Source organism: Mus musculus, chromosome 8 (assembly GCF_000001635.26).
Source record: "Mus musculus strain C57BL/6J chromosome 8, GRCm38.p6 C57BL/6J".
Lineage (NCBI taxonomy): Eukaryota > Metazoa > Chordata > Mammalia > Rodentia > Muridae > Mus > Mus musculus.
In genome coordinates, this window is record NC_000074.6 from 85,361,370 (window position 1) to 85,387,533 (window position 26,164).

The window sequence follows — 26,164 nt, forward strand, 5'->3', positions numbered from 1 at the left end:
CCCCCATACCAGTTCAACAAATGTGCAATATAGAATCCTGCCACCCTGATCCCTAGAATTTTAAGCCAAAGCTTTACATTTTCAGTGTTGGAAACCAATTAAAATCATTTAATTGCTGCAGATAAAATATATCTTTAGCTGTTTAATATCTCTGTGCTCTCCAATAAGGACTCAGTGGCTGAGGCAGGAGAGGCCTGTTAGTGGCTGGTCATATCTACAAGGGACCAGGGAATTGTTCACCAGAGCTGTGCTTTGACTTGGGAGCCATACTTGGGACTCTACTGGTCAAAGGTTCAAAACTCCTGGGGTCCCCAACAAATAGGTAGAAACCTTTTCTGTCCAGCTCCCTGGCCACAGAGTGACCAGGACCAGTATAGGGCTTTGAATATGTATATCAGGCCCTGGTCTCTAGCAGACTCTTTAGTTTTAAAGAAGAGCAGCGGAGCATCCCTCTGGACCAGCGGTCAGCAGCCTTACACAGGGGGCTCCTTGACACTGGTCACTGTTTCAAAATCGCTCTATAGATGTTGAGTACCTTTTGTGTGCTGGACACACATTTCAAAATATTTCAGGTTAGTTCCCTAATCCTGCCCACTCTTGAAGGCAAATAATATTAACTAATGGGATGACTCCTGATTTACAAAGAGAAAGTAAGAAGGTGAGGAGCTGGCCAGGTGTTGGAGGCAGACTTTAAACAATCGAGTTTGATTTGAGAGGCCAGGTTCCTGCCTCACTGCGGCTCAGCTCCCAGGCTGAGGTTAGCCATGACTGTGGCATCCCATCTCCCAAGCATGATTTGACCTTGGAAGCCAGTCTCAACCAGAACTATAACAGCATGAATCGTTGACCTGAGTTGATTTAGGATTGAGTTTATTTTTCCACCCCTGGCCTAAGTCCTTTGTCCTTCAGGGCAGTTTTCCAAAGTCCTCCCCTCTCCCAAGTCCCCCTGCCTGTTTTTCCTGTGCCTCTCTCAGTCCTGTTCCCTTCTCACTCCTTTGTGGCTCCAGGGCATGAGCCGCATCCATGGAGATCACATGACAACTTGCAGGAATTGGTTCCATCCTTCTACTACGTGGGTCCCAGAGTCAAACTCAGGCTTTCAGATATTACAGCAAGCATCATTACTCACTGAGACATCGCCTAAGCCCAAGGACATGAAATTTACTCCATCTTTCCCTCCTTCTCTCCTTTTCTCTCTTTCCCTCCCTCCTTCCTTCCTTCCTTCCTTCCCTCCTTCCTTCCTTCCTTCCTTCCTTCCTTCGTACATATATGTGCATATGACACAGTGCACATGTGGAGGTCAGAAGATAAAGTTCTTTCTTTCTGTTATATTGGTCCTAGAGATTAGATTCAGTTCATGAGGTTTCGGGGGTAGTCATCTTTACCTACTGAGCCATCTTGCCAGCCCAGTTTTGCTCTTTAATAACACGGACCGCACATAACCCAGCATCCAGCACATAAAAAAATCTATGCTAGCTGTTATAATCCTCACGTCATCAGTGTGACCCAGACCTGTGCAGCAGACAGCACGCCTCTTCCTTCCTCTGCAGGATCTATCCTGCTACTCCTGTTTTGGAAACTAGAGGCTTTTCCACAGACTTCTCCATCAGTAGAGGCCAACTTGTACAGGCTGTCCTGAGGCAGACCCTGTTGGCTCAATCTGTCCTTTTCCTCCTTTTCTTCTGTACAGGATGGTTTCTGTGCCCATCCATTTATGAGGGCTGATGTCCTAAAGCCTGGCTGTGTTGGGCCCACCTGCAATTGAGCCCAAAGATGAAGGCAGCTGGCTTCTTATGGTAATCTAATTCATTATTACAACCAAATTAAGGTTAGTGAGCACTTTAGAAGATGAGGCAGGTGGTAGGTGGTATTCTGGGACTATAGTTCAAAGGCAGGCCACCTGTGTTGTATACGTGAAGCCCTGCGTTCAGTCCCCAGCATCACTACCATAATATAATATAAGAAAGTAACCAAGCCCTGACATGGTTTCCAGACTTAACAATGTCAGGGTGTAGTTCAGTTCTACATATTACTACACTCCTACTCTCTTACGAGACAAATAGGGGGTCTCTAGATGTCTCTGGAGTCTAGATTTGGGCAGTAAGAATATGTTAAAGACCCGTGGCTGAGCCTCAGTTCACAGAGTTCTCTGAACTGCACGTTCATCCTTGACAAGTTAAAAACTTCATGTCATGATCCAGTTAAAATCTGACATTCTAACTGAAAGATAGAACGCAAACCAGCAGGCAGTCACTGATAATGAGAGTTAAACAAAAAGACCAGGGAGAGACAGCGGGGCAATGCAGACAGGCATTGTACTGACCACCAGCACTGACCGTCACCTCATGTATACACCATGGCAAACATGAAAAGACATGACTATGACTTCCCCTGTTCTCAAATGCTTATATAGTTACAGAGTGCAGTTAATTCTATTATTCTATAAATACCTTTTATAAATAAAAAAAGGGAAAGGTGTAAAACAAAATAGGAAAGTTCATGAACAGGCAGTTCACTGAAAATGTAAAAGGTTTTAAACCATATTCCATCCGTTAGTAGTCTGTCACCTTCTGTTCTTACATGAAAGTAGTTACTAAAGGCTGCTGTCTGCAGTACTAGGAAACCGAGAGCACCGTGCCCAGCCTCCCGTGAAGAGCAGGTCATGTAAAAACTATAAGGAAATGTGCTTTTGCTTTGTGCTTAGTTTCTGTTTTAAGGAAACAGGGGTTGGAACTAATGATCCAGGATTCATAAAATTTATGTAAATTATTTATAAAAGAAATTATTAACAATGTTCAAAGCCTTGAGGATGTAGCTTTAGTAACTACAAGACTGGGTTCAGGCTCTCTAGTCGGGAGAAGGAAAAAATGAAAAGGGAAATAGAGGAAAGAAGTTAGAATGATGTGAATCCTCAGACAAAGAGAGAGAGCACTTGACCCGACAGCTCTACAAGTCATTAAATCAGCACCGCTCCCCATTCCCTCTTTCTCCTCTCCTTCCTCTCCCTGAGCTCAGACCTCAGCACTCTCACAGCTAGTTTGTCCCTCATGTCTCGGTCGGTTGCCTGGAGTTGCCCAAGGATCCATTCTGACTGGATCACCACCTCATTCTTTTTGTTTTTGAAGAGAGTGGGGATCACTGGACTATGTGGAAATCCATCTATGGTCTTTAAATTTCCACCTTTCATTTCCTCTACAACAAGACACAGAATACACAAGGAAACACTGTCTCCAGCTCTCCTAAGAACCATTTCCTGTCCCAGTTCCCCATCAGGGTCTCCGGAAACCACTCCAGCCAGGTCAGGGAATCCAGAACCAACCTCCTCCGGGCCATCGGCCAGACTGCCTTTTCTCCCGGGCACGGTTCCTTGCATGATGAAATCAGCCACCTTGGAATTCTGGAATGTGGACCCTACCAAAGTAATAGCCCTGTCCACAGCCACCACCATCTTGAAGAGGGCTTCGAGCCTGGCACCATGCTGGGCACCCTCCTGCCGCACAGCCCTCACCAGCTCCAGGACCTCAGGCCATGCGGCCTGAGCCGTGGTTGGGGGAGTGCTGCCAGACCCTGCCAGACTCAACTCCCGGGAGGCCTCCAGCCGATGCAGATCTTGTTCCAGGTGATCCATGCCTTGGCACACACACTGCAGCTTCTCTGTGACATCTTCTTGGAAATGCAAGAGTCTGTCGACCTTCTCAGTCAGCACATTAAGTTTTTTGTCCATGGTGGCTAAGCAGGCTCCGCCCAATGCTGGCAGACCCTGGGGGGCCAGACCCTCTGGGTCCTCCTCTGAAACTCCTGACATCCCAATTCGGGTTTGCTAAGGACAAAGGCAAGGAACCTGCAGCACCACGGATCTGCGGATCTGCCTTTCACTTTGGTGCTAACATCTGGAAGGCCATTGTCCTCCGCTGGTAAGAGCCTTGCTGCAGAGCCTCAGCCTGCCCTCCTGACTGAGCTGTTTGGGGGAACGGAGAGGGCCAAGTTCTCTGTGTTTCTGCCTTGTCTATCTCGCACTCAGCCACTGAGAGAGTGACAGGCTGAGTTTGGCCCAGGCCCTTCTCCTGGGGCCTCTTTGACATCATGGTAACAATTAACATTCCTCTTTAAGAGGCTGCTGACTGCAGATATTTTAAGAGTCTGCCCAGAGAAGGCTGGGGCTCATATAGTTCTTGCTAAAGAATGGAAGAAAAATGTCTTTTAACATGCAAACAGGGAAGGGGAATCCATGAGACCCAACCCTTAAACAAAGAACTGGAGACAACCAAGGAAAGCTGAGAATTAGTCTTCCCCAGGGATGAGCCCTAATTGGTTATCCCATACCAAGTGGTCGGCCCTGAAATAATATGCATACAACTAACGCTAAATAAACCAGTAAATTGTATTTATAGATTTATGTGTTTTTATACATATAATAATAACAATAAAGAAAACGAATTTGAGAGGAACTGAGAGGGATTGGATGGAGGAAAAAGAAAAGGGAAATTATATAATTGCAATTTAATTTAAAAGAAAAATAACAGGGTGCTGTTGGTGCACGCCTTTAATCCTAGCAATTGAGAGGTAGAGGCAGGCTGATTTCTGGGAGTTAGAGGCTAGCCTGGTCTAACAGAGAGAATTTCAGGACAGCCAGGGCTATACAGAGAAACCCTGTTTTGAAAACAAACAAACAAAATAGAATAGAATAAAATGCAGAAAAACATGTCCTCATTTACATACAAATTCACTTTGATCTCTAAAAAAGGATAAAAGTATGCATACTAACAAACTGTCTTAAAGTAAACTCCTCTGTGATTTATTATCCCTACGGGAGCATCTCCTCAGCTAGACTATGCAAAGGGGTTTTCAGAACTCCAGGCGCTGAGGAGACGGAATCCCACAGCCACACACACATTTAATTCCCAACACAAGGCAAGACGAAGGCAGAGTAACCTATGAAGCCCCGCCATCGAGCTCGGCCTTTAACCATCATGAAATGTTAATGTGTCTGCAAACTAAAAATGAGCTTTCTGTTGCTGTTCCCTGTTTGGATGGTCCATGATACGTGGATTTGGACTGCCTGTGGGGAAAGTCTACAGCTCATGCCTCTAGCAAACATGCTCGTGGGACCCCTACCTAAACACAGATCTGAGAAACAACAATCTAGCGTACTCACGAAATGCAACCCCACAAGTCATGTTCCTTTAAAAAAAAATACCCTCTGCCGACATATACCAGCGACCTCCTGGCTCCCTGTAATGATGATAATGAACAAATCAGACAACAGTGTCTCAGGTTCCAAGCTCTCTAGTGTCACAGAGAACAAGGAGGCCTGTGTTTCTGTGCTTTTCAAACACTTCAAAAATACTGTGCTTGAGTCAGACTCTTACAGAAGCATCAGCACCTGAGGTGGACACATTCAGGTCACAGCTGGTATGGGACACAAAAGTGCCAAGGATGTCCCAGGCCAGTATGACAACTTTCATGCAGTCCCTTGAAGGAAATAGCAGGGCCTGAGAGGAAAACATGCCCAGGCTACACAGGCACATGGTCCCGAGGGTGGTTTTGCCACATACAGGAAGGCACCAAGGGAAGGGGGCTTTGGTGTCCCCCCAGATTCCCTTTACTGAACACAATCAGTTTTGATAAACTGACCTGGAAATCTGAGACCCATAGGCACCATCAAGCCATTTTGCTATTTTAAGTCACAGGTAGCCTTCCAACAGTGTTCTTGCTATGTTTGATCACAACCCCCCATCACCTCACCCCCGACAAGACACCTGTTCCCCAGCCTGGAGCTATCCAAACTCATTTCTGGGCGTGCTCCTGAGTCTTGGTGATGGAATGAGCATGGCAAGATGGAAAGGAACACTGGTCTGTTTTCTCTTGGTGAGATTAAAGACAGATACATGGAGTGGGGCTGTAGCTCAGCTGGTAGAGCGGTTACCTAGTGTCACAGAGCCCTGGACCCAGCATTACACACAGTAACCCAGCACATTATGTACCAGGTACTGTAGTGAGTCAGCCTGACAGGGATGAATATTTCCTAAGGAAACATTCGTGTCCCTTGCTCTGGCTATCAGACCATTGAAACATGGACCTGTGAGCCACGGTTCCTGAAAAGATGCTGCCTGTGAAGGCTCCTGCCTTAAACTCCAGGTTTGGGCAACATTTGAAAGGCTGCAGCTTCAGGGCTAAGTTACAATTTATCTTGGGTGATCGATCTTTAGCTTACCAAACAGCTGCTCCTTGTCCATGTCTGTGTTGGACCTCACATTCTGACAAACAGATAAAAACCTTGGGAATGTACTAATTTAGCACAACCCTAGTCTCCACCAGAGACTGCCATCTCAGGGCTGAACAGGGGGCTCGGCAGCATAGCCGCCAGGACACACCACACAGTAGCTTACAACTGCCTGCAACTCCAGTTCCTGGGGATTTGACACCCTCTTCTGACATCTGCTGACACCATGAATCATACAGTACATGCACACATGCAAACAAAACACTCATACACATAAAATAAATAAGCCTAAAAATAACTTTTTATAGGGAAGATATCAGATCAGAGAAGATCTGGAGCCTATTAAAATCCCCCATCTCCCTGTAACTACCTCTCTGTTCCCACCAATGTTTTTTGGTTTGTTTTGTTTTTGAGACAGGGTTTCTCTGTGTAGCCTTGGCTGTCCTGGAATTTGATTTGTAGACTGGACTGGCCTCGAACTCTCAAGAGATCCATCTGCCTCTGCCTTCTGAGTGGCAGGATTAAAGGCATGCTATGTCACCCACTCAGCCCCAAAAATGTATTTTTAAAGTGCCTTGATTTGTGGCACTCTTTGTTCTGTTACCATAAAAACTCCACGAAACTATTTCCATGTTGAAACAATGTATTTGGAAAAAGCTACAAGTCTGTTCCAAGGACCATGGTCACTTATATTTTAGCTCTAAAAGAAATCATCTCTTACTCCCTTTGAGTTTAGAGCTGTGTGTTAACTTCACACTAGAGTATCCTTAGGAATCTCACGCCTAGCCAGGGAAAACCTAAAGCTGAGCCAGCCTAAGCAAAACTTCCTCCAGAGAGAGAACTTTACAACCTTGAGGGATAATGGAGCCAAATCAGTGATGGGTCAGAGACATGCAGGAAGGGGCCTTGACTAGGCCTATTTAGACATGCGTAGTTCTCCTGTCTGCTTAACTCTAAACGTCAGGACCCCTGAAGGCAGACTTGGGTGAGACTCACTGGATCTATTTGTCCCTTTTCTTAAAATGGCCACATTGAATAAATCTCTTTTTTCCTGATTGTTGCTATTAAATTTGGTTCGTGGCTCATTGAGAAGTGAATGATACTATGTTGTTGGGAAACAGGCTGTGACCTATTTAGTAACAACCAAAGACACTATGAAGGGACCAAAAGACACATTTGGGATGGCTGCCACCTGCAGGTGGTTGGCTTTGGATGGAGAGGAAAGACTAGAAGGTTCTAACAGCTGCTACAGTCATATTATTTCAAGGACTTTTTTTTTTAAAGATTTATTTGTATGCACATTGGTGTTCCTCCTGCATGTGTGTCTGTGTGAGGGTGCCAGATCTCCTGGAACTGGAGTTACAGACAGTTGTGAGCTGCTCTGTGGATGCTGAGAATTGAACCCAGGTCCTCTGAAAGAGCAAGTAGTGCTCTTAACCACTGAGCCATATCTCCAGTCCCCATCAAGGACATTTTTCTATCTTACTACTTCAGGCAGCATCAGCTGCTTCCTACATATACTTGGTGAGTTACATGGTAAGACTTTGTATCACAAACAAAACCACTTCTGTTGGATTATTGCTATGCTTTGTCCTTATAACAAATCATGTGTTAGTGATATATATAAGATTTTTATTGAGGTTAGGATATAAAATAATAGTTGCGTGTTTGTAAAGGGTCCTTATTAAAGTTCTTTTTCCAGGGGCTGGAGAGATGGATCCATGGTTAAAAGCACCTGTTACTCCTGCAGAGGACTCAGGTTCAGTTCCCAGTACCCATATGAGGCAGCTCACAAGGGCCTGCAACTCCAACTCAAGAGAATATGATGACTCTTTATGACTTCAAAAAACATCTGCACTCATGTGTATACACACATGTGTGTATGTAGACACATTTAAAAATTTTTTAATTTCATTGTCAATGAACATTATAGGAAATATAATTCTACAAATAGTAATTTTGGGAATCTATATTAGCTTCCTCTATGTATGATTTAAAAAATATATTTCATTAATTCTTATAAAAAAGAGAAAAATGGCTGGGTGTGGTGATGCACTCCTTTAATGCCAGCACTCAGGAAGCAGAGACAAGCAGATCTTTGTGAGTTCAAGGCCAGCCTTGTCTAAAAAGCAAGTTCCAGGGCAGACAGAGCTACACAGATGAGAGAGAGAGAGAGAGAAATTAGAGTTTAAATATAATGAATTACTAATTTATTAAAATATGCCTTCATTAGGTGGTCAGAAAAATATCTAAACTGCTTTTGCTAGACAAATGTAATATTTTGGGGATTAGTCTGAATATGAAAATATTTTTATATGACTTTTACACCTTGGTCCATTTTATTTTATTATTTTTATTTTATTGATCTCACTATGTACCCCAGGCTGGCCCCAAACTCACAGAAATTTGCCTGGCTCTGTCTCTGCCTCTGCCTCTTGAGTCCTGGGATCATGTCATTATCACTCTGTCTGGTGGTCTATTTTAAATATATATATGTAAATATATAATATATGTGTAATATATATATATGTACACGTATATGTAAATATATTAAAATATGTGTATATAATTAATATTAAAATGAGTTAATTTTACTATTGTGATAACTGCTGAGAAATAATATATTTGCTGTGAGTATTATTATAGTATAAGGTATTTTAATGTCTAAATCATAGTATAGAATTAAATATTTTAATATCTAACATGTTGCCAGGAGTCTAGGAATTGGGCTTCCCTTTTGTGGATGCTAAATCTCGTGTATGGAGAATTTGGAAACAAAATCAGAAGAAAACTCAAGGTCCTTTTGATGGAGTTTGAGAACAGAGAAATGGGACAGGCTAGACATTTGGGTTGCTGAGGGAAGAAAGGGATTTAAAAAGAGCCTTTTGAGTTAGAGTTCCCCCAAAGGGAGGGGTGGGTCTCAGTAACAGAGATCTGTATGGGGCTGGATGGAGGAAGGGCTCTCCAGAAAGAAAACACCCAGAATGTAGAGCAGACACTTGGAATTTGAACCTGTTACCAAAGGAGGGATAGAAAGTCATGAGTTAGAACTCAAGAAAATTGGACAAACTTGATGCTGAGATGCTGAAGACCTCTAAGAGGTCACATGAAGACAGAGGACATTTATGTTATGATATTTAAAACAGATTGAAAGTTTATGTTTCTACCCAGGACCTGAGAGGGAACTGAGATTCTCTCCCTGTAATGGAGGCATTGGCTTTCCCTCAGACCTCCACCAAGCCATAATACCTGTGTCCTCTCTCCATCTATATTTCCATCATTATTTTCTTGTGTCTTACCCAGGTAATGGGAGATGAGGCCCATCTTTAATGGCCTCCAATCCTGCTAAAATGTGTCTCCTGTCTAGTTAACAAGTTGGCATAAATCTACATTATAAAATACTTAAGGTAAGACCAGTGTCATTCAGCTGGGCCGTGGTGGCGCACGCCTTTAATCCCAGCACTTGGGAGGCAGAGGCAGATGGATCTCTGAGTTTGAGGTCAACCTGGTCTACAGAGTGAGTTCCAGGATAGCCAGGGCTACACAGGGAAACCCTGTTTCAAAAACCAAAACCAAAACAATGTAATTCACAAAAATGTATTAGGCTTAGTCTCTATCCATTGAACTATTAAATTCAGTTCTCATATTCATATACAACATACTCTCATGATACACACAGTATGATGTAACTCTGACAAATGCAATGTGATGAAAATGTTAGTACAATTTTTGTTCACAGAGCTGGAGAGGTGGCTCAGTGGTTAAGGGCATTGGCTGTTCTCCTGGGGGACCTGAATTGAATTCCCAGTACCCATATGGAGGCTCACAGCTGTCTGCAGCTCTAGTTCCAGGGGGACCCAATGCCTTCTTCTGGCCTCTGAAGGCACCAAGCATGCACATGGTGCACAGACATGCATAAAGCCAGAACACTCATGCACACTAAAAAATAAGAAAAAGAATTTCTTTAAAAAACAAAAACAAAAACAAAAGAAGATTATGGTTATATCTACATAACTGTATCTATATATCTGTATATAGCATATATGACAATTTCAACATTAAATCTGTTTAGAGGCTTGCTTTTACTTTTCTGTACTTTTTTAATTTATAAAAAGAACCCCATTCCTTTGTAGTAATATAGAGAATTAGCACCCTCTTCTCCATCTTTATTTGACTATATCTTCCATTTGTTCCTTTGTTCAAATAACTCTATTGCCTTCCTGTATTGAAACCTGTCTCTTAGGAACCTTGGTGCTGCAGTAGACCATGCTGGGTGTTCTGTACTTGAAACTTGGCTGGGGTGGATCTCCGTGGGTAGATCTGCCTACTCTACCAGAGGCTCTGGATTTGAGTCCCAGCACTGCCCCAAATGGGAGAGTTGAGTCATGTAAGCCTGTAATTCCAGGGTGGAAACTGGAGGATCGTGACTCCAAAATCATGCCTGGCCTTGGCCAGCTCCAGGTCCTCCTGTCTTAAAACAAGAGGAAACTACATTGTATATTGGAAATTATGATGTTGTCTTCTCTCTTCTGCCATGACTGTTTGTTAAGCTATTAGATGCATGTAAAAGTTTGAATGAGCTGCCCCCATAAGTCCCTGGCTCCAGTTGAGGGTTCCTGTTTGGCAAGGCTTAGGTGGGATGGTGTGGCTAGAGGAAAGTATGCCAGTGGGGGTGAGCTTAGAGGTTTCAAAAGACTCTCTCCATTTTCAGTTCCATCTCTGTGTTTCCTGCATTTCAAGATGCAAGCTCCCAGCTGTTTCTGCCTCCGTGCTATGGTGCTTGATGCAATGCGTCCCCACTGTGATGGGACTCTTCCCTCTGGATCCGGGGGCATATGCCAAAAATAAACCCTTTCTTCTACAAACTGTCTTGGCCATGGTGCTTTATCACAGCAAAAGAAAGGTAAAAAAAGACAAGGAACTCTAAGAGGACTTAATAAGACACTATTTTTTAAAGAACAAAAATACTCCTAAAAGAATCTGCATGTCTCTACTATCTTGCACCCTTTATCTTGCCTTACTAGTATATAGTTTAACTTAAATTTATCAGTTTTCCTCTTTACATGAAAAAATGGACAGGCCTAAGAGATAGCAGTTGTTTACGCTTCCTCATTACCCAGTGTCTTTTAAAAGACACATCTCATTGTAAGGAGACATTGAATGCACTGTCTGGTTACTGCTCACTTGGGTTCAAAGCAGCCCAGGGAAAGCAGAGCAAAGCCAAAGTCTATGGATGCTTTTCCTTTGTTTCCCACTGTCTGCAGTCCGACCATTCCTCCCTGGTGGATAACATATTAGTATTTTACCACCACCACCACCACCACCACCACCACCACCACCACCACCACCACCCCCCGTTGACTGGTTTGGAAGAGTTTCTGTGTTTGTGTCTTGTGTTCTCATCTCCAAAGTATGACTTAGAGGATTTCACTAGAGATAACAAGCCAATTTTTCAAGTTTTCATTTTGCTTAACTATATAAAAGGTTTCACTCAATTGAGAAGTTCATCTAGTTATTGTTACAGAAATATTATACTATTCTTAACAACATTTTAAAATACTTGTGGGTTAAAAAATTAGATGTAATTTAATCTTCCAAGGATTCAAAGTGAGCATCTGTTGATACCCAAAATATATTTAAATTCTGTTTTTCCTTTCTAGTCATTCACTGACTATGTTATCAATAGTTCAGAATCACGAGGATGTGGAAGTAGACGGTTTTGTTTTTTGGCTCTTAAAATATGGGTGGTTATTTTAAAATAATTTAGTACTTTGTAAAGCATTTGTTTGATGAAGACCTGGGAAAATCACAAGGCAGTCTGCAGCCTTACATCCTTAGGCCATTTTATGGCATTTCCAAACTGAAGTCCATTATTCTGCTCTTAATAACATTTTGTGTGTTTCCAGATACATTTAAGATTTGGCTGCAGGGGAAACAACAGCAGCAGCTGCAGCCACAGTCAACCCAAGCAGTGGGCACATCAGGTCTGAGTGGGTCCTGTTTCCCCTTGGCTTTGAGCCAGGCTAAACTAATCGTGAAGAAATCAAGGCAGCCCCATGGTTGTGCCCAGGATGGGAGAATGACAGAGTGGGGTGGGGTTGGTGTCGGGGGTGAGGGAGGGGAGCTGAGAAGAAAATGCCTCCCGTCCACAAGCTGTACTGAAGTTTGCTATTTTAAAGCACCAACGGAGGCACTCTGTTGTACAGTCCTGATGTGTTTCTTCAGTTCCTGTAGTTCTCTACTGACTCCTGAAACTGACTGGTTCCTGCTTAAAATGGATAACGGTAAGCATAGGGAGTCCTACCCAACCCCTGTGGAAAGGGTGGCAATGCTGACCTCTTAGTCAGCTTAAACAGCACCTTAATTCTTCCATCTGGACAACCCTGATGACTGAAACCCTGGTATAAGTCTGCTTGCCCTGACAAAGTAAGTATTTCTTATTATATACAAGATGCAGTTGCTCATGATCTATTTTTAGCAACTGACCCTCTTCCTTACTCTGTAGGAGGTCTAAAATTTTAGTCAGTGCTGCTGAACATTTGCCCTGCTGAGAGAAAAGTTCTGAATCTCACTTTCACAGGAGAAACTGACTTCACATATTTAAAAAGACTGCTGTATAACTCTTTTATGTAATGGTGCTCATTGCTTTGGCTCTGTTATATACATAAGCAATCTATGATATAAACCTTAAGGAAACATTTTACAAAGATGATAGTCTATAAGATGGAATTGTTGTTGACACTAACCTTCTCTAGGTCTTGTGTATTCCCGTGCTGTATAGTTCTATGTCAATTTGACACAAGCTAGAAGCATCTGAGTGGAGGGAACCCCGGTGAGGGCATGCTTCCACAAGTTCCAGCTGTGAGGCATTTTCTTGATTAGTGATTGACAGGGGAAGGTCAGCCCACTGTGGGTGGAGACATCTCTGGGCTGGTGGTCTTGGGTTCTATAAGAAAGTAGGCTGGGCAAGCCATGAGGAACAAACCAGTAAGCAGCACCTCTTCATGGCCTCTGCCTCATCCACTGCCTCCAAATTCCTGCCCTTCAAATTCCTTCAATGATGTGCGGCGATATGGAAGTGGAGCCAAATAATAAACCCTTTCCTCCCCAGTCTGCTTTTTGGTCATGGTGTTTCATAGCAGCAATAGAAACATAAACTAAGGCACCCTTTTTTCCAATGTAGTCATGGTGAATAAATCTCTTTTTTTTTTCTCTTTTTCCTATTAATCTGTGTCTTTTTTTTTTGTTGTTGTTGTTTTTTTGTTTGGCTTTTCGAGACAGGGTTTCTCTGTGTAGCCCTGGCTGTCCTGGAACTCACTTTGTAGACCAGGCTGGCCTCAGAACTCAGAAATCCGCCTGCCTCTGCCTCCCAAGTGCTGGGATTAAAAGCGTGTGCCACCACCGCCCGGCATAGATTTATTCCTATAACAATACAGCAAGAAGCTCTGGGTGAGCCGATCATGGGGAGACCTCTGAAGGAGCAGCAGCAGTTGACTCTCAGAACCTTTGAAAGAAACAGAGTACCAAAAACTGACAGTTCCCAGAAGTAGGCTCTGACACCCCTGAGAGTGAGCATGGAACACACCCATGTGAATAATCACACCCATGTGAATAATCACACCCTTGGGAAATCACGCTCGTGGGAAATCACGCTCGTGGGAATCATACCCACAGGAATTCTTGTAGATCTTTCTAAGACAAGGAAGCGCCAAGACCACCAGTTCTAAATCCTTTTCTCTGTATATATGAAGAGTGAGTTTATGCACACATAGGTTCTCTGGGGATTGAGTTATGACTATTCTCTAACTCTCACGAATGTACAGGACACAGCAAGAAACCAGGTGATTCTCTTAAGACAACAGTGCCTGCCCAGAGAATGAAGAGGGATCACCTCCCTATGTCAAAGACCAGAAAAGCAGTGACTACTGGGTTGATAAACAGTAGCAAACCCAACACATTTTCTCCTTGCTGAGGGACAGAGCAGTTGGTCCACTCTTGAGAAAAGCAGGCTAACCTTTGCCCTGCTATGGGGGGGGGGGATAGAATTCCCCTGGGGTGGGGGCATTCTGAACCCCAAGAGCTTCACATAGTCCTTTGGTAACTTGACAGCAGGTGAGGGTGCGTGGAGAGAAGAAACTGAAAGGTTTTTGTTTTTAAATGCTATCAATGAGGCAAGAGAACAGGAAACAGCAGAAGAGAAAGTCCCACAGGGGAACACATGGAAGGTGGCAGTAGTAGAAATACCTACAGCCTTTAGTCTACATGGACCTCATTCAGCTAAGTGAGCATGCTCAGAAAAGCTTGATTTATATAAACTTGGCATAGTTAGGAGGTGCTATGATGACCCATAAGGGTCACCACGGGACCTCACTTACTCATATCCCCACCCACCCACCCTTTGCCACTTGTTGCCTAGCCACAGGTGAGCTAAGACACACCTTCAGCTTCCTCAGTATCCTACCCTTAATAAACTGTCTCTGTAAGTATCCATGCTTTGCGACAATGCGTTGTAAAGAGTACAAGAACCTGGACCTTCCTGGTTTATCCTCTGGACTCAGATCTGTGCCTGTCCTATCAAGTCTCACGTTGAAAACACATCTTCCATATTTTTCTCATTCCCTGAAGGAGGCACAGCTCAAAGAAAGCATTAGAAAATCCAGAATTGTTAAGCGTGAAGGCTTTTTACTTTCTTCAAGGGAAGGAAATACTGTTTCCTCTTCACCAGAAAGACTGAAGTGGATGTTGTTTTTCAACCTGGTGATCCTTTGGGTATTCTATTAGAAGACAGCTTTCCTGAATCCCCCAAAATCCTGAGCATTGTTTAGGTCCTAGACCTGAGCCCTGTCTCTCAGTGAATAGAACCCATCATCATGGTCCCATGAACATTTCATGCTCCTTCATTAGACTCTAACCTTATGCTTATTACAGACCCTTCCTCCTTATGCCTAACCCCAGCACTGTCTATAAGGCAATAGAACTCATTCCTATTGCAAAGGACACAGGGGCTTTGCTGCCGTGCTAGAGAGTCTATGTAGCTATGCTTACAGCTTTACTATGATAATTGTCATGTGGAAACTTTTTTCCAAAGTTTGCTATGCTAAATGTGTGAGAATAAACCACGAGGTCAGACTCTGGAAGTTCTGGTCCAGTGCCAGCAAAGATGGCTCTGACTAGAGTCCATTCTTCACCTTATGCAAATTGTCCCCCCCACTGGCTGTGAAGCTTTGAGGGTGGGGGTGGGGCCCAAGGCTTTCCCTCCACAGAAACTTGATAGGAAAGAAAGTGCTAGAGTATGTATTAAAGTAAGACATACTCTCCATCGAGAGGATGGAAGGTGAGGCATTGGAGAGTGAGGGTTAACTGTGAATTTGTGGGAAATGGAAAGCTGTTGAAGAGAAATAAAAAACAAAACAAAACAAAACAAAACAACAAAGAATAACCTTCCGCCTAGCCAGGAACAAAGGTGAATACAGACACACGAGAGAGAAAACTTTCTCTACACAATCTCAGAGAAGCTGCTGGTCCCTGAGACACTGACGGGTAAAAGACAGTGCCAAGGGTTAGTCCTTCCCCACATCTCCACACAGAGAAGATACAGCCAGGAGACTGCACCTCCTGACAAAGACACTGCTCCTAGGGAAACTCAAGAGCCCAGAACACAAGGTTCTATGTACCGAGACAGCGAGGGCCCCTTGGGACACCCCCAGGATGATCTTCAACTTCCAAGCAGCGCACAAACCTCAGCGGCTCACTCGGTGTTTAGTGCCATATTTGAAAATACACAGAGACAAAAAAAAAAAAAAAAAGAAAACCTCTCCCCCCAAAAAATAGGAGATTAATGGAGAAAAAAATATATTCAAGGAAGAAACAAAGAATATGAGCAACAGAATAATTCAAAATAGTTGTCATTCATAGCCACAAAATGTAAGGAAGGCAGTCCCAGCAATTAAAAGAAGGCTTATGGAAAGAATTGGATGCAAACAAAGGTGAAATTTTAAAGTATAAATACTAATTTTTAAAATACAAAAATATGGATTATAAAATATAGTTAAGATACTATCCCAGGGCTGGAAAAATGGCTTAGCTATAAGAGCACTTGCTGATCTTGCAGAGGACTTGAGTTTGGTTCGGTTCCCAGAGTCCATACGATGGTTCAAACCATCTTCAACTTTAGTTTCAGGAGATCCAGTGTCCTCTTCTAATCTCTGTGGCCACAAGGTTCGCATATGGTGCACATATATACATGCAGGCAAAACACTTGTACACATTAAACAACATACATCTTTAAAATTTTAAAAATATTCATTCAGATGGTGAAACTAAAAATAAAGACATAGGGTCAGTGAGAGGGCTAAGTGGGTGAAGACGCTTGCTGCCAAGCTTGGCAACTGGAGTTTGATTCCCCCAGAACCCCCAGGGTGAAAGAACTAACTCCCACAAGTTGTCTTCTGACCTTCACATATATACCATGGCATTTGAATGCAGACACATATGAACACACATATACATACAAAATAATCAATAAATAAGAAACAGACAGGTGTAACTTAAAATTTAAAATAATAAAAAAGTCAATATGAAGACATATGCATAAGAAGCAAAAAGAGGGGTTGGAGAGCTGGCTCCATGGTTAAGAGCACTGTCTGCTCTTCCAGAGGACCAGGCTTTGATATTTAGCACCCACATGGCAGCTCACAATCACCTGTAATTCCAGTTCCAGAATATCTGGCATCCTCCTTGCATTTCCTATGGTACCAGGCACACATGTGATACACAGATTACATACAGGCAAAAATACCCATGCACATAAAAATAAAATTAAGAAGACAAGCAAAAACACATTCTATGTGTTCAGCTAGTGTCACATCTAATTAACTGGAGTTTCAGGAATTTGTCAAACAAATACTATAGTCACTATGCAAGTTTACAGCAGAGATGGCCCGGCAGCTAGGAACCCAAACTGCCTTTCCAGAGGACCAACAACACCCAGGACCTCACAATAGCCTGAAACTCCAGTTCCAAAGGATCTGACACCTCTGGACTCCATGGGCACCAGCAGGCATATGTTCATGCTTCTATACACACACACACACACACACACACACACACACACACACACACACACGCACACACGCACGCACGCACGCACGCACGCACATGCACTCATGCACACACTTTAAAATGAAATAAATAATTTTAAATGAAAACATATGTAAAAGCTTCTGGGAATTAGAAAACAAAGTCACACAACAAATGGTTGAAGCTGGACATCAGACTTCTCATCCTGACAACTGGATACAGTAGGTTGCACATAGAGCTCTGGATTGGGAAGTGTTTCCCCTCAGAATTTTAATCACTTTGCATCCTTGCCAGAGAGTTCCACAGGTTGCAAAGATGTAGAAATCTTAACACTTTAGTTTCCTTTCCTCGAAGCACTCTCCCTAGGATGGAGGCTTTAAAGATGAAATCCGATCAAAGTAGAGAACGGGTTTTAACAGAGGCACAAAGGTGAAACAGAAGAATGAAGAACACCCCCAACAAGGAGGAAGGAGTAGGGAGCAGTATGTAAAATAGTTAGCGAGGGGTGGTCAAGCACGCCTGGGATTCTAGCACTTGGCAAGTAGAGGCAGGCAGATGAATCTTTCAAGCTTGAAGCCACCCAGAGCTTTATGAGAATGTGAGCCCTTATCACAAACTCCAGAAAACTGTAGACACACACACACACACACACACACACACACACACACACACACACACACACACATGCACTGTTCTTTGTTTTGTTGTTAAGGAGTTGGGGGAGTGATTTGCACAGGCAAGGCAGGCAAAACACTCCCAGTCCTAAAGCTATGTAAGAAATGTTAAGAGCTGGGGCCCAGAGGCAGACTAACTTGACTTAACTCCTGCCTCTCCCCCACCCCCAGTTATTAGCTGGAACTATGCCCAAGGGTTACTTAACTTCTGAGTCTGCAATTCTTCCCTGTTCTGTGGCATAAGAAAAATAACAATATGTGTATTTCCTGGAGTTGACAGAAGGTTACAAGAGAATGCTGAACCTTACAAGGCTTATCAGTGATTGACACATTGGAAGTACTCAGGGGTTGGCCTGATGGTGGCAGGCATGGCAAACAGGGAACAAACAGAAATAGACAACCCCACCCACACACACACACCTCCCACTGAGAAACAGTCTCACAGGAAAGAACGGTGTTAAAGTACAATCATTGACTTGGCGATGAATATTTACAGTCCTAATGAAGTAAGTGCTTTCTTATGTGAGAGGAGAAATGAATGAAGTTCAGGACCAGCTTGAAAGGTGCTCAGCCATTTATCTAAGAGAAGTCCCAGGATGGGGCTCTAAGAACAAACAAACATGGGGGCAAATTAAAAAAAAAAAAGCCAAATAATTTCCACGGTCATCTGTGGGAAAAGAGGTCTATTATGGGGAACTCAGGACACACATCTAAGAAACAGAACACAAAACACCCCTCTATTTTGTATATTTATAACATTCCTGCCTGCATATGGCAGAGAAGAGGTCCTATTCTACCAAACTCAAATATTAAGAGACTTTTTTTTTTCAAGAGAAGGAAGCAGATGCCCAGAGAGTGCCCATCACAAATGCCACAGGGACAGCTGCGTGCACAGAAAAGACTTCACCTGTCTGCCTGCCATGGTTTCCCTTCCACGGGAGCCTTGTGATGCAATACACTGGACTGGACAGTGAACATCAACCCCACATATGCGCAGTGTCCAGCACATGGCTAGTATTTTTAAGTTGTAGAGATTAAAACTGCCATCCCTACCCCACCTCTCCGCCCCAACCTGGGCTGTCAGCCCAAGAAAGCAGTAATGGATGCAGGCAGAGAAAACGTTTCTCAGGCTCCAGTCAGTCCATCTCCTAGATGACACACACTTAGAAGGTACATGCATGTTCTCCGTGGGGCTAAGCTTAGTTAAGAAAGGAAGGCAATAGAAAAGCAGTTTCAGAAAGCCATGCACAGTCCAGCGTGCTAGAGAGTTAGTTGACGTTTGACATTGCCTGACCTTTACGCCCCTGCTAGTAGCTAGGGAGGCCCAAGATGTCTATCCACAGATGGCCATACCCACAGTTGGCTGTACCCAGCCACCAGAGCTTCCTATTGACTGCAGCATTTCTTTGCAGGAGGACCTAGGCCTCAGGACAATTGTCATTGTCTCCTATGACCCTACCAATTGTTCCTCGGGCTCTAACTTCAAAGCACCATGGCTCAACGCCACCCTTACCGCAAATATCTGGGTGTAATCTGATGCCCGCTGCTGGCCTCTGGTGCTGGGCCTGCACAGTGCTGGGACAGGGCACAGAGTTCCCATCCTGTGACCACAGTGGCCAAGTTCTGTTTACTTTGCCTGGAGATGGATGCTGCCCAACTATTCAGAGCCCTGGTGGGCTGGTTGGCTGGGGCGACTTCTGTGGAGGAGCTCGGGCTTAGCGATAAGCCTGGTATTTCCGCTTATCTTTGACCCTGTCCAGGCCCCAGAAGCATCCAGCGGCTTCACTTGGTTATCTGCTTTGCTGGGCTGTATCTGCCTTCCCCACTTCCTGCATCACTTAGCAAAGTGTCTAATTGTGAAACAAACAGCAAGTAGTCTAAAGAGGGAGGAGAAAAGAGAGGGAGTCCTGGGCCTGGGCTGAGCTGATTTGAAAAACTCAAATTGGAATCTGGTGCAGGCCTAAACACACTGGAATCCTTGTCTTCAGACTTTCAGATCTCAGAAGCTCCTAACCAGCATCAGAATGGGTCAGAGACCCTAACTTTTTTCTACAGGGCTGCTCCTACTCTGGCCGGGAGTCTAGTTGATCACCTCTGGACTAGGTGGGTTCAGCAATTACCTTTCCAAATAATAGGACTCAGGAAGCCATAACTAAGTACAGATTCCATAAGAACTCAGGCACACTGCAGCTCAGAAGAGGCAGTGGCTCAAGGCTGCTGCTGAATGAGGCACCAAGCCTTCAGATCTTCGTAGCGAGCCCACGGGAAGGCAAGAGAAACTTCAGAAGGTATGGGTAGCCTCCCTTTGTTTTCCAATGGAAAAAAATCTAAAGACCAGAGAAGGGAAAGGGGTTTCTGAAGATCACACAGCAGATGTCGGACAGAGACAGAACCAGATGGCGGAACTGATGGATGCCCTTAGAGAGATCGTGGAACTCCCTGCCTGTTCTGTGGGTTGAGAGACCTCAGGGGCAGCTGGACCGGGTCATATCAGCCTGTGGGATGCAGGCTTGCCTTTAACACTCATCTGAGGATGTAAGGAATGGGCTGAAACGCAGGGATTCCCAGATACCAAGATCAGTTGCTAATTTTTTCACAGGAAAAACAAAACAAAACAAAACAATGTCTACAACTTGTTTTACCATAGCAACCCCAGGAAGAGAACCGAAGCCATTCCAAAGCCTGACAGGATGAATCCAGAAGCCACCTGGAAACGCAATCCAACCAGGCAGCTCCTGTGAAAAAGCAGAGTGGGAGGACAACTGTGCTGGAACCCTGCCTGGGTGTGACCATCCCCTCCAGGCCTTTGGTGGTTGGTAGATTTGCCTCCAGGCTTCTGCTTTCAGCCATTCTTACAAGCCTGAGTTTATCTTTTAAAATGAGTTCAAGGAAGTTCTAAATACACAGAAGGACTTGATTTTAAACGTAGGCAATCATAGTCTAGTAGTCTAAAACTCCCTGTTGTCAGTCTAGCGTCTGCATTTCTCCCTAGAGGGATGGATGGACTTGCCAATTGCCAACCCAGAAAACCCAAACAAATGTACCAAGTTAGAACTGGCCAATGGCCTGTGTTTTCTCCTGCCAGCTCACATTGGAGCATGTTTTCACATGTGCTGCTCTGAAGAGGAAGGGTCTCTGTTTGACCCTTGATGGGATGGAGGCTCACAGTGGGGAGCTGAGCCTCTCCATCTCTGAAGCCAGTGTTCACTGTAGAGGGGGGAGTCTCTATAGCCTCTACTCCAACACACACATTGAAGACCTCACCTCATCTCCTGGTACCTTTCTCTCACAGTCCAGACCCACCTGCTCACATAGTGGGCTGGGCCCTCCTACATCAGTTAGCCATCAAGAAAATGGTCTACAGACATCCGGTGGACCACAGGGCAATCTGATGGAGGTAATTTTTCAGTCAAGGCACCCTCTTCCCAGGTTCATCAAGCTGACAACCAAGGGGTTGTTAGCCATCACAGTGTGACACACAGTGTGACACAGTGTCAAGTCATAACTTTCCATGTCCCCAAGCACTCATATGGATATCACTATATAAAACACAGTACATGTCAACAGTCACTCAGTCTCTATACATCTCAATGCTTTAAAAATCCAGGATCTCTTCTGGAAATCTAGATTCCCCTAACTGTGGGCTCCTGTAAAATCCAAAACAATACTTTTTAATCCCTAGATGGCAGACCCAGAGCCATCAGTTGCAATCAGATTAAAGGAAAACCAAACTCCAACAGTGTAAAAAGCTGTGCTCAATTATCTAAGACTCACGAACCTCTGGGATACAAAGGACTTGGACAGATCTGCAACTAGCAACACACACATTTTGTCTTATAGGCTCCCTCCAATTCTACCCTACACTTGCTGCTGTCTTTCTTTGGTGGATGTCCCTGCCTCTCTGTCATGCTGGTTGGTGTCTCCTCTTAACTGAGGTAGCACTTCCAACAATGGCCTCCTGGCTCTCTGCAGGGACTGCAACCCTGCCACAAGGTGCTGAGTCTCAGCCGCTCTCCATGACCCCTCTGTGCCTTCAAAACCAGTACCATGTGGAGATTCTTACACATTACCAAGCTTGGCTTTGCGTGTGAAATGCAGCCCCAGCCCCTTCTGGACCAGTGCGTCCGTATGCTGACGCCGAGGAAATACCTCCGAGAAGATTTCACCTCGGTGATTCCAGTCACTTATTTACCATAGCTGGTGTTTCAGGCCTAGCTAACGAGCTTCAGTCATTCACATTGGACTTCATTTGGAGCCAGCCTCTTGTTAATCACACCTATTCCGTCAGCCCCAAAGGACCAAACAGCCCAGATTCTTAATTCTAAAAATCACATGAATGAGCCTGATACAATCTTAAGGGTCTTTCACACTTCTCCCTGAGACTTCATAAATCAAGCCTCCAGAGGTGCTGTTCTCAGCATCAACTTCCAAGTCCCACAAGAGCTCCTCAGATTCTCAGGAAGCAGTGGCTTTTCCAGGCCCAGTCGTCAAACATTTCTACAATCCTCCCCCAACACAACAGGTCTGTTACAGCAACACACAACTCTAGGTGCCCAATTCTGTCCCAGTTTCTTTTTTGTTGCTCTGATAAGCAGCATGAAAAAAAAAACTGTTTTGGGAGTAAAGGGCTTACAGTTATCACCGAAGGAAGACAAGGCAAGAGCTCAGGGTAGGAGCTTGAAGGAGAGCCATAGACAACACTTCATATTGGCTTGCTTAGTCTCTTTTCATATATATATATATTCCCTGTCCATCTGCACAGGAGTAGCACGCATGTGCACATACCACACACACACACACACACACACACACACACACACAGAATGAGCTGGACCCTACTGCATTACTTAGCAATCAAGAAACTGCCCCCCACACACACATACAAAGAAATGCCAACAAGCCAGTGTGGTGGAGGTAATTTCTGAGTTGAGGATCTTCTTTGTCAGGTGTATGAAATCGACAACTGAAATTAGCCGTCACAGTCACTCACAGATATATGCAAAGGACATGAGTGTGCTGGAGTAAAATTGTCCAATATACAAGTTTGTCTAGCCTACCTGTGTCTAACAAAAGAAATTTTATCTTCATCTACTTACAGACTTTCTCTGCTCTTTGCCTGTACCTATGAGAGAGAGACAGAGACAGAGAGATCAATTTAAGGGACTCAAGGGTCTATAGAAGAGGCCCCTGGCTCATCCAGATGACATGGGAAGAAGACTAGGAGAGGAACCCACCAAGCATGTCTGGGGTCTGAGGTCTGACAGTCCCTCAGGAAGCCCTGCCATGTGAAGGAGTGAGAGAAGACAGGCTCAGAAAGCCTCTGTCCTGGGAAACAAAGTGTCATCAGAATCAACAGAAGGATCGGCATGGTGCTTGGTTGTGGTTGGCTGGCCTCCCACAGCTTTTCCAGAAACTTAGCCATGGAGGGCCACTGTGAGAGGAGAGGCAAAAGGCTTGAGGGGAGTATCTGGAGAAAACAAGGTTTATACTGAGCCTTGAAGGATGGATGTTGTAAGAGGCCGAGGAAAGTCAAGTCTGGTTGGAAGAGAACTAAGAAAACTCCAGGTAGAGCCTGGCAGCATCTGGTGTCTCTTTAGGACCTGTCCTCAGGTCAAGGTGCCATGAAAGCTCAGTAGAGTCAGTAGGGTGAGTTGGAAAGTTAGGAGAACTAGACCGAGAGCAGCAACCTACCTGGGTAACCATCCTCAGGACTTCTCAAGATGAGAAAGACCGTGATCATGGCACTGAGAGAATGGATAAAGGTGATTAAGAGGGCCTGACACGGGCTGGTGAAATGGCTCAGTGGGTAAGAGCACTGACTGCACTTCCAAAGGTCCTGAGTTCAAATCCCAGCAACCACATGGTGGCTCACAACTACCCATAATGAGATCTGACGTCCTCTTCTGGTGCATCTGAAGACAGCTACAGTGTACTTACATATAATAATAATTAAAATCTTTAAAAAAAAAAAAGAGGGCCTGACACAAAACCACTTCTGGGATGCAGGAGACTTTTTAAATCTTGGATGGTGGCCACATGTGAGATCAATTGCTTGGTCATAGGCAAATAAATCTCTTCAAAAGTAGAAAATCCCATGGGAGAAATAACAAGAGTTTTGGGTTTTTTTGTTGTTGTTGGTGGTGGTGGTGGTGGTGGTAACTTTTTCTATTTTTTTATAAAATATAAAATACTCCATAACCCAAGGTAGCCTGGAACTCATGTGTGGTCTAGATTGGCTTCAAACACACAGCAATCCTCCTGCCTTGGTCTCCCCCCCCCCAGTACTAGGATGCAGGCACGAACCATGATACCAGTTGTGCTGTGCTGCTTGTTTTTTTTTTTTCTTTGTTTTTAAATAGACTCCCATTCAACGTAGGAAGAAAGGTTCTTGACTCCATGAACAATCCATAACCTCCAAAGCATAGTTAATTGGGGATTTTTTTTATAATGCGAAGTTGCTGAGCATTTGCAAACAGTCTCCAGCAATGACATTTTCGCATGATTTAAGCACCTGTATCATTAATCAGAGTTACAGGTTTGGAAAAACGCTCTATGAATTCTCAAATTCATATGCAATTTCCCCAAACCTGGTCAAACTCAAAGCAAATGTATGCACCCAAGACCAACACGCTGTTTATTTGTTGTTGTTATTTTTAAAACCAGACTCTGAAAGCATTTCTGGGGGGGTTCAAATGCACCCAACACACTGCTGAAAACACAAACATGGAGTAAATTTATCAATCACCTAAACTCAAATAGTACCTTCATCCGTGGATTCCAAGCGTCCAGTCAGAAATGCAGTGTTCCTGCAGTAGGATGTGGAAATATCTCCATCTCACAGGCAGATGCCTTTAGACCTGGACAGGTAAGAAGCTCGTCGACAATTACAATCCCAAGCAAGAGCCGTGTAAGCTGTCCCCTGGCCTCCCTTCTTCAGCTGGCTGTCCCTTTGAGCTTCTTCATTGGCCCTAGCATAAATCATGCACAGACTGCTTTTGCTGGTGAAGAAAGGGACATTCTATTTCCTGCCCCGAAGCTGGCCAGGTGCCCTGGCAGTACCACATTTAGACACAAGTGCATCATCCGTGCGTGAGTGGGGAGTTTGGCTCCTTGGAAACCTAAGTGGCTTGTGTCAGCTGGCCCCAGCCCACTGAGGGCTCCTCTGGGCCATGCTGCCAACTCCTCTACTATCCAGCCTGCACACAGCCTACTAGAGATGCAATAGCATTGAGTAAACAAATGAGAACTCCTTCCCAGCAGACCTGCTGCCCCACACTCCACAGCCCAGTGTAGCCCACAGAACTGATTCCTTGCTATCTGGGACTCAGATCTATAGTCTAGGATAGTCACCCATCTCTTATTTCTGGCCATTGATTGTAATCCCAGATGTGGCGTTACTTTCACATAATAATTTGTCATAGAATGATCATTTTAGAATCAGGTCCAGAAAGCCAAGGAGATTACTGAAGTATTTACCAGATAACCAGGACTGCTACTAAGTCAGTGTTTCTCTGGTAGTTGTAGTCACTACCAGGAATCAAAGGCAGGGCTGGGAAGAGACACCATAACCAAGGCAACTCTTATAAAGGACAACATTTAATTGGGGCTGGCTTACAGGTTTAGAGGTTTAGTCCATTATCATCATGGTGGGAAGCATGGTGGCAGACTTTGTGCTGAAGGAGCTGAGAGTTCTACATCTTGATCTGAAGGCAGCAGCAGGAGACTGCATCTCACCCTGGGCATAGCTTGACCCCACTGATACACTTCCTCCAACAAGGCCACACCTTCTAAGAGTGCCATTCTCTATGGCCAAGCATTCAAACACATGAGTCTATGGTGGCCATGCTTATTCAAACCACCACAACTACTGAGAGAAGAGTACCCCCCAGCCTGATGAAACCTTGAGAGAGATTCTGAGAACTGTGAGGTTAAAAAACAGAACAACAACGACAACAAAAAATGCTGTGAAACAGACTTAGTGTGTGAGGAACAAACTAAGACAAACAACATGGTAGGAAAGGGACAGCAGGGTCTGGAGCGCTCACTTCAGGCGTGGGTATTTGTTAGGAAGGTTTAAGAAAGTATGAACTCCTTTATTAACTATAAGTAAAATAAGTGAGATTTTATTCTGCAGAGTGAGAACATGAATTTTAATAAAGTTTTGGTACACCATTTTTTTCTTTTCTGA

At 44.2% G+C, this 26,164-nt stretch overlaps 1 protein-coding gene across 3 annotated transcripts in view; it reads right to left on the reverse strand.

Moving 5' to 3' along the window:
- Mylk3 (myosin light chain kinase 3) overlaps positions 1–24,971 on the reverse strand; it is a 61,413-nt gene extending 36,442 nt beyond the window's left edge. The window contains exon 1 of one of the 3 annotated variants that reach the window (XM_006530825.3): positions 24,739–24,971. In XM_006530825.3, coding sequence (XP_006530888.1) covers positions 24,739–24,744 — 6 coding nt within the window. In that variant the 5' untranslated portion in view covers positions 24,745–24,971. Of the gene's footprint in view, positions 1–3,319; positions 3,956–19,489; positions 19,673–24,738 lie in introns of those variants that run through there. The other 2 variants (NM_001297612.1, NM_175441.5) reach the window with 2 other exon arrangements.
- Between the last annotated feature and the right edge of the window lie 1,193 nt (positions 24,972–26,164).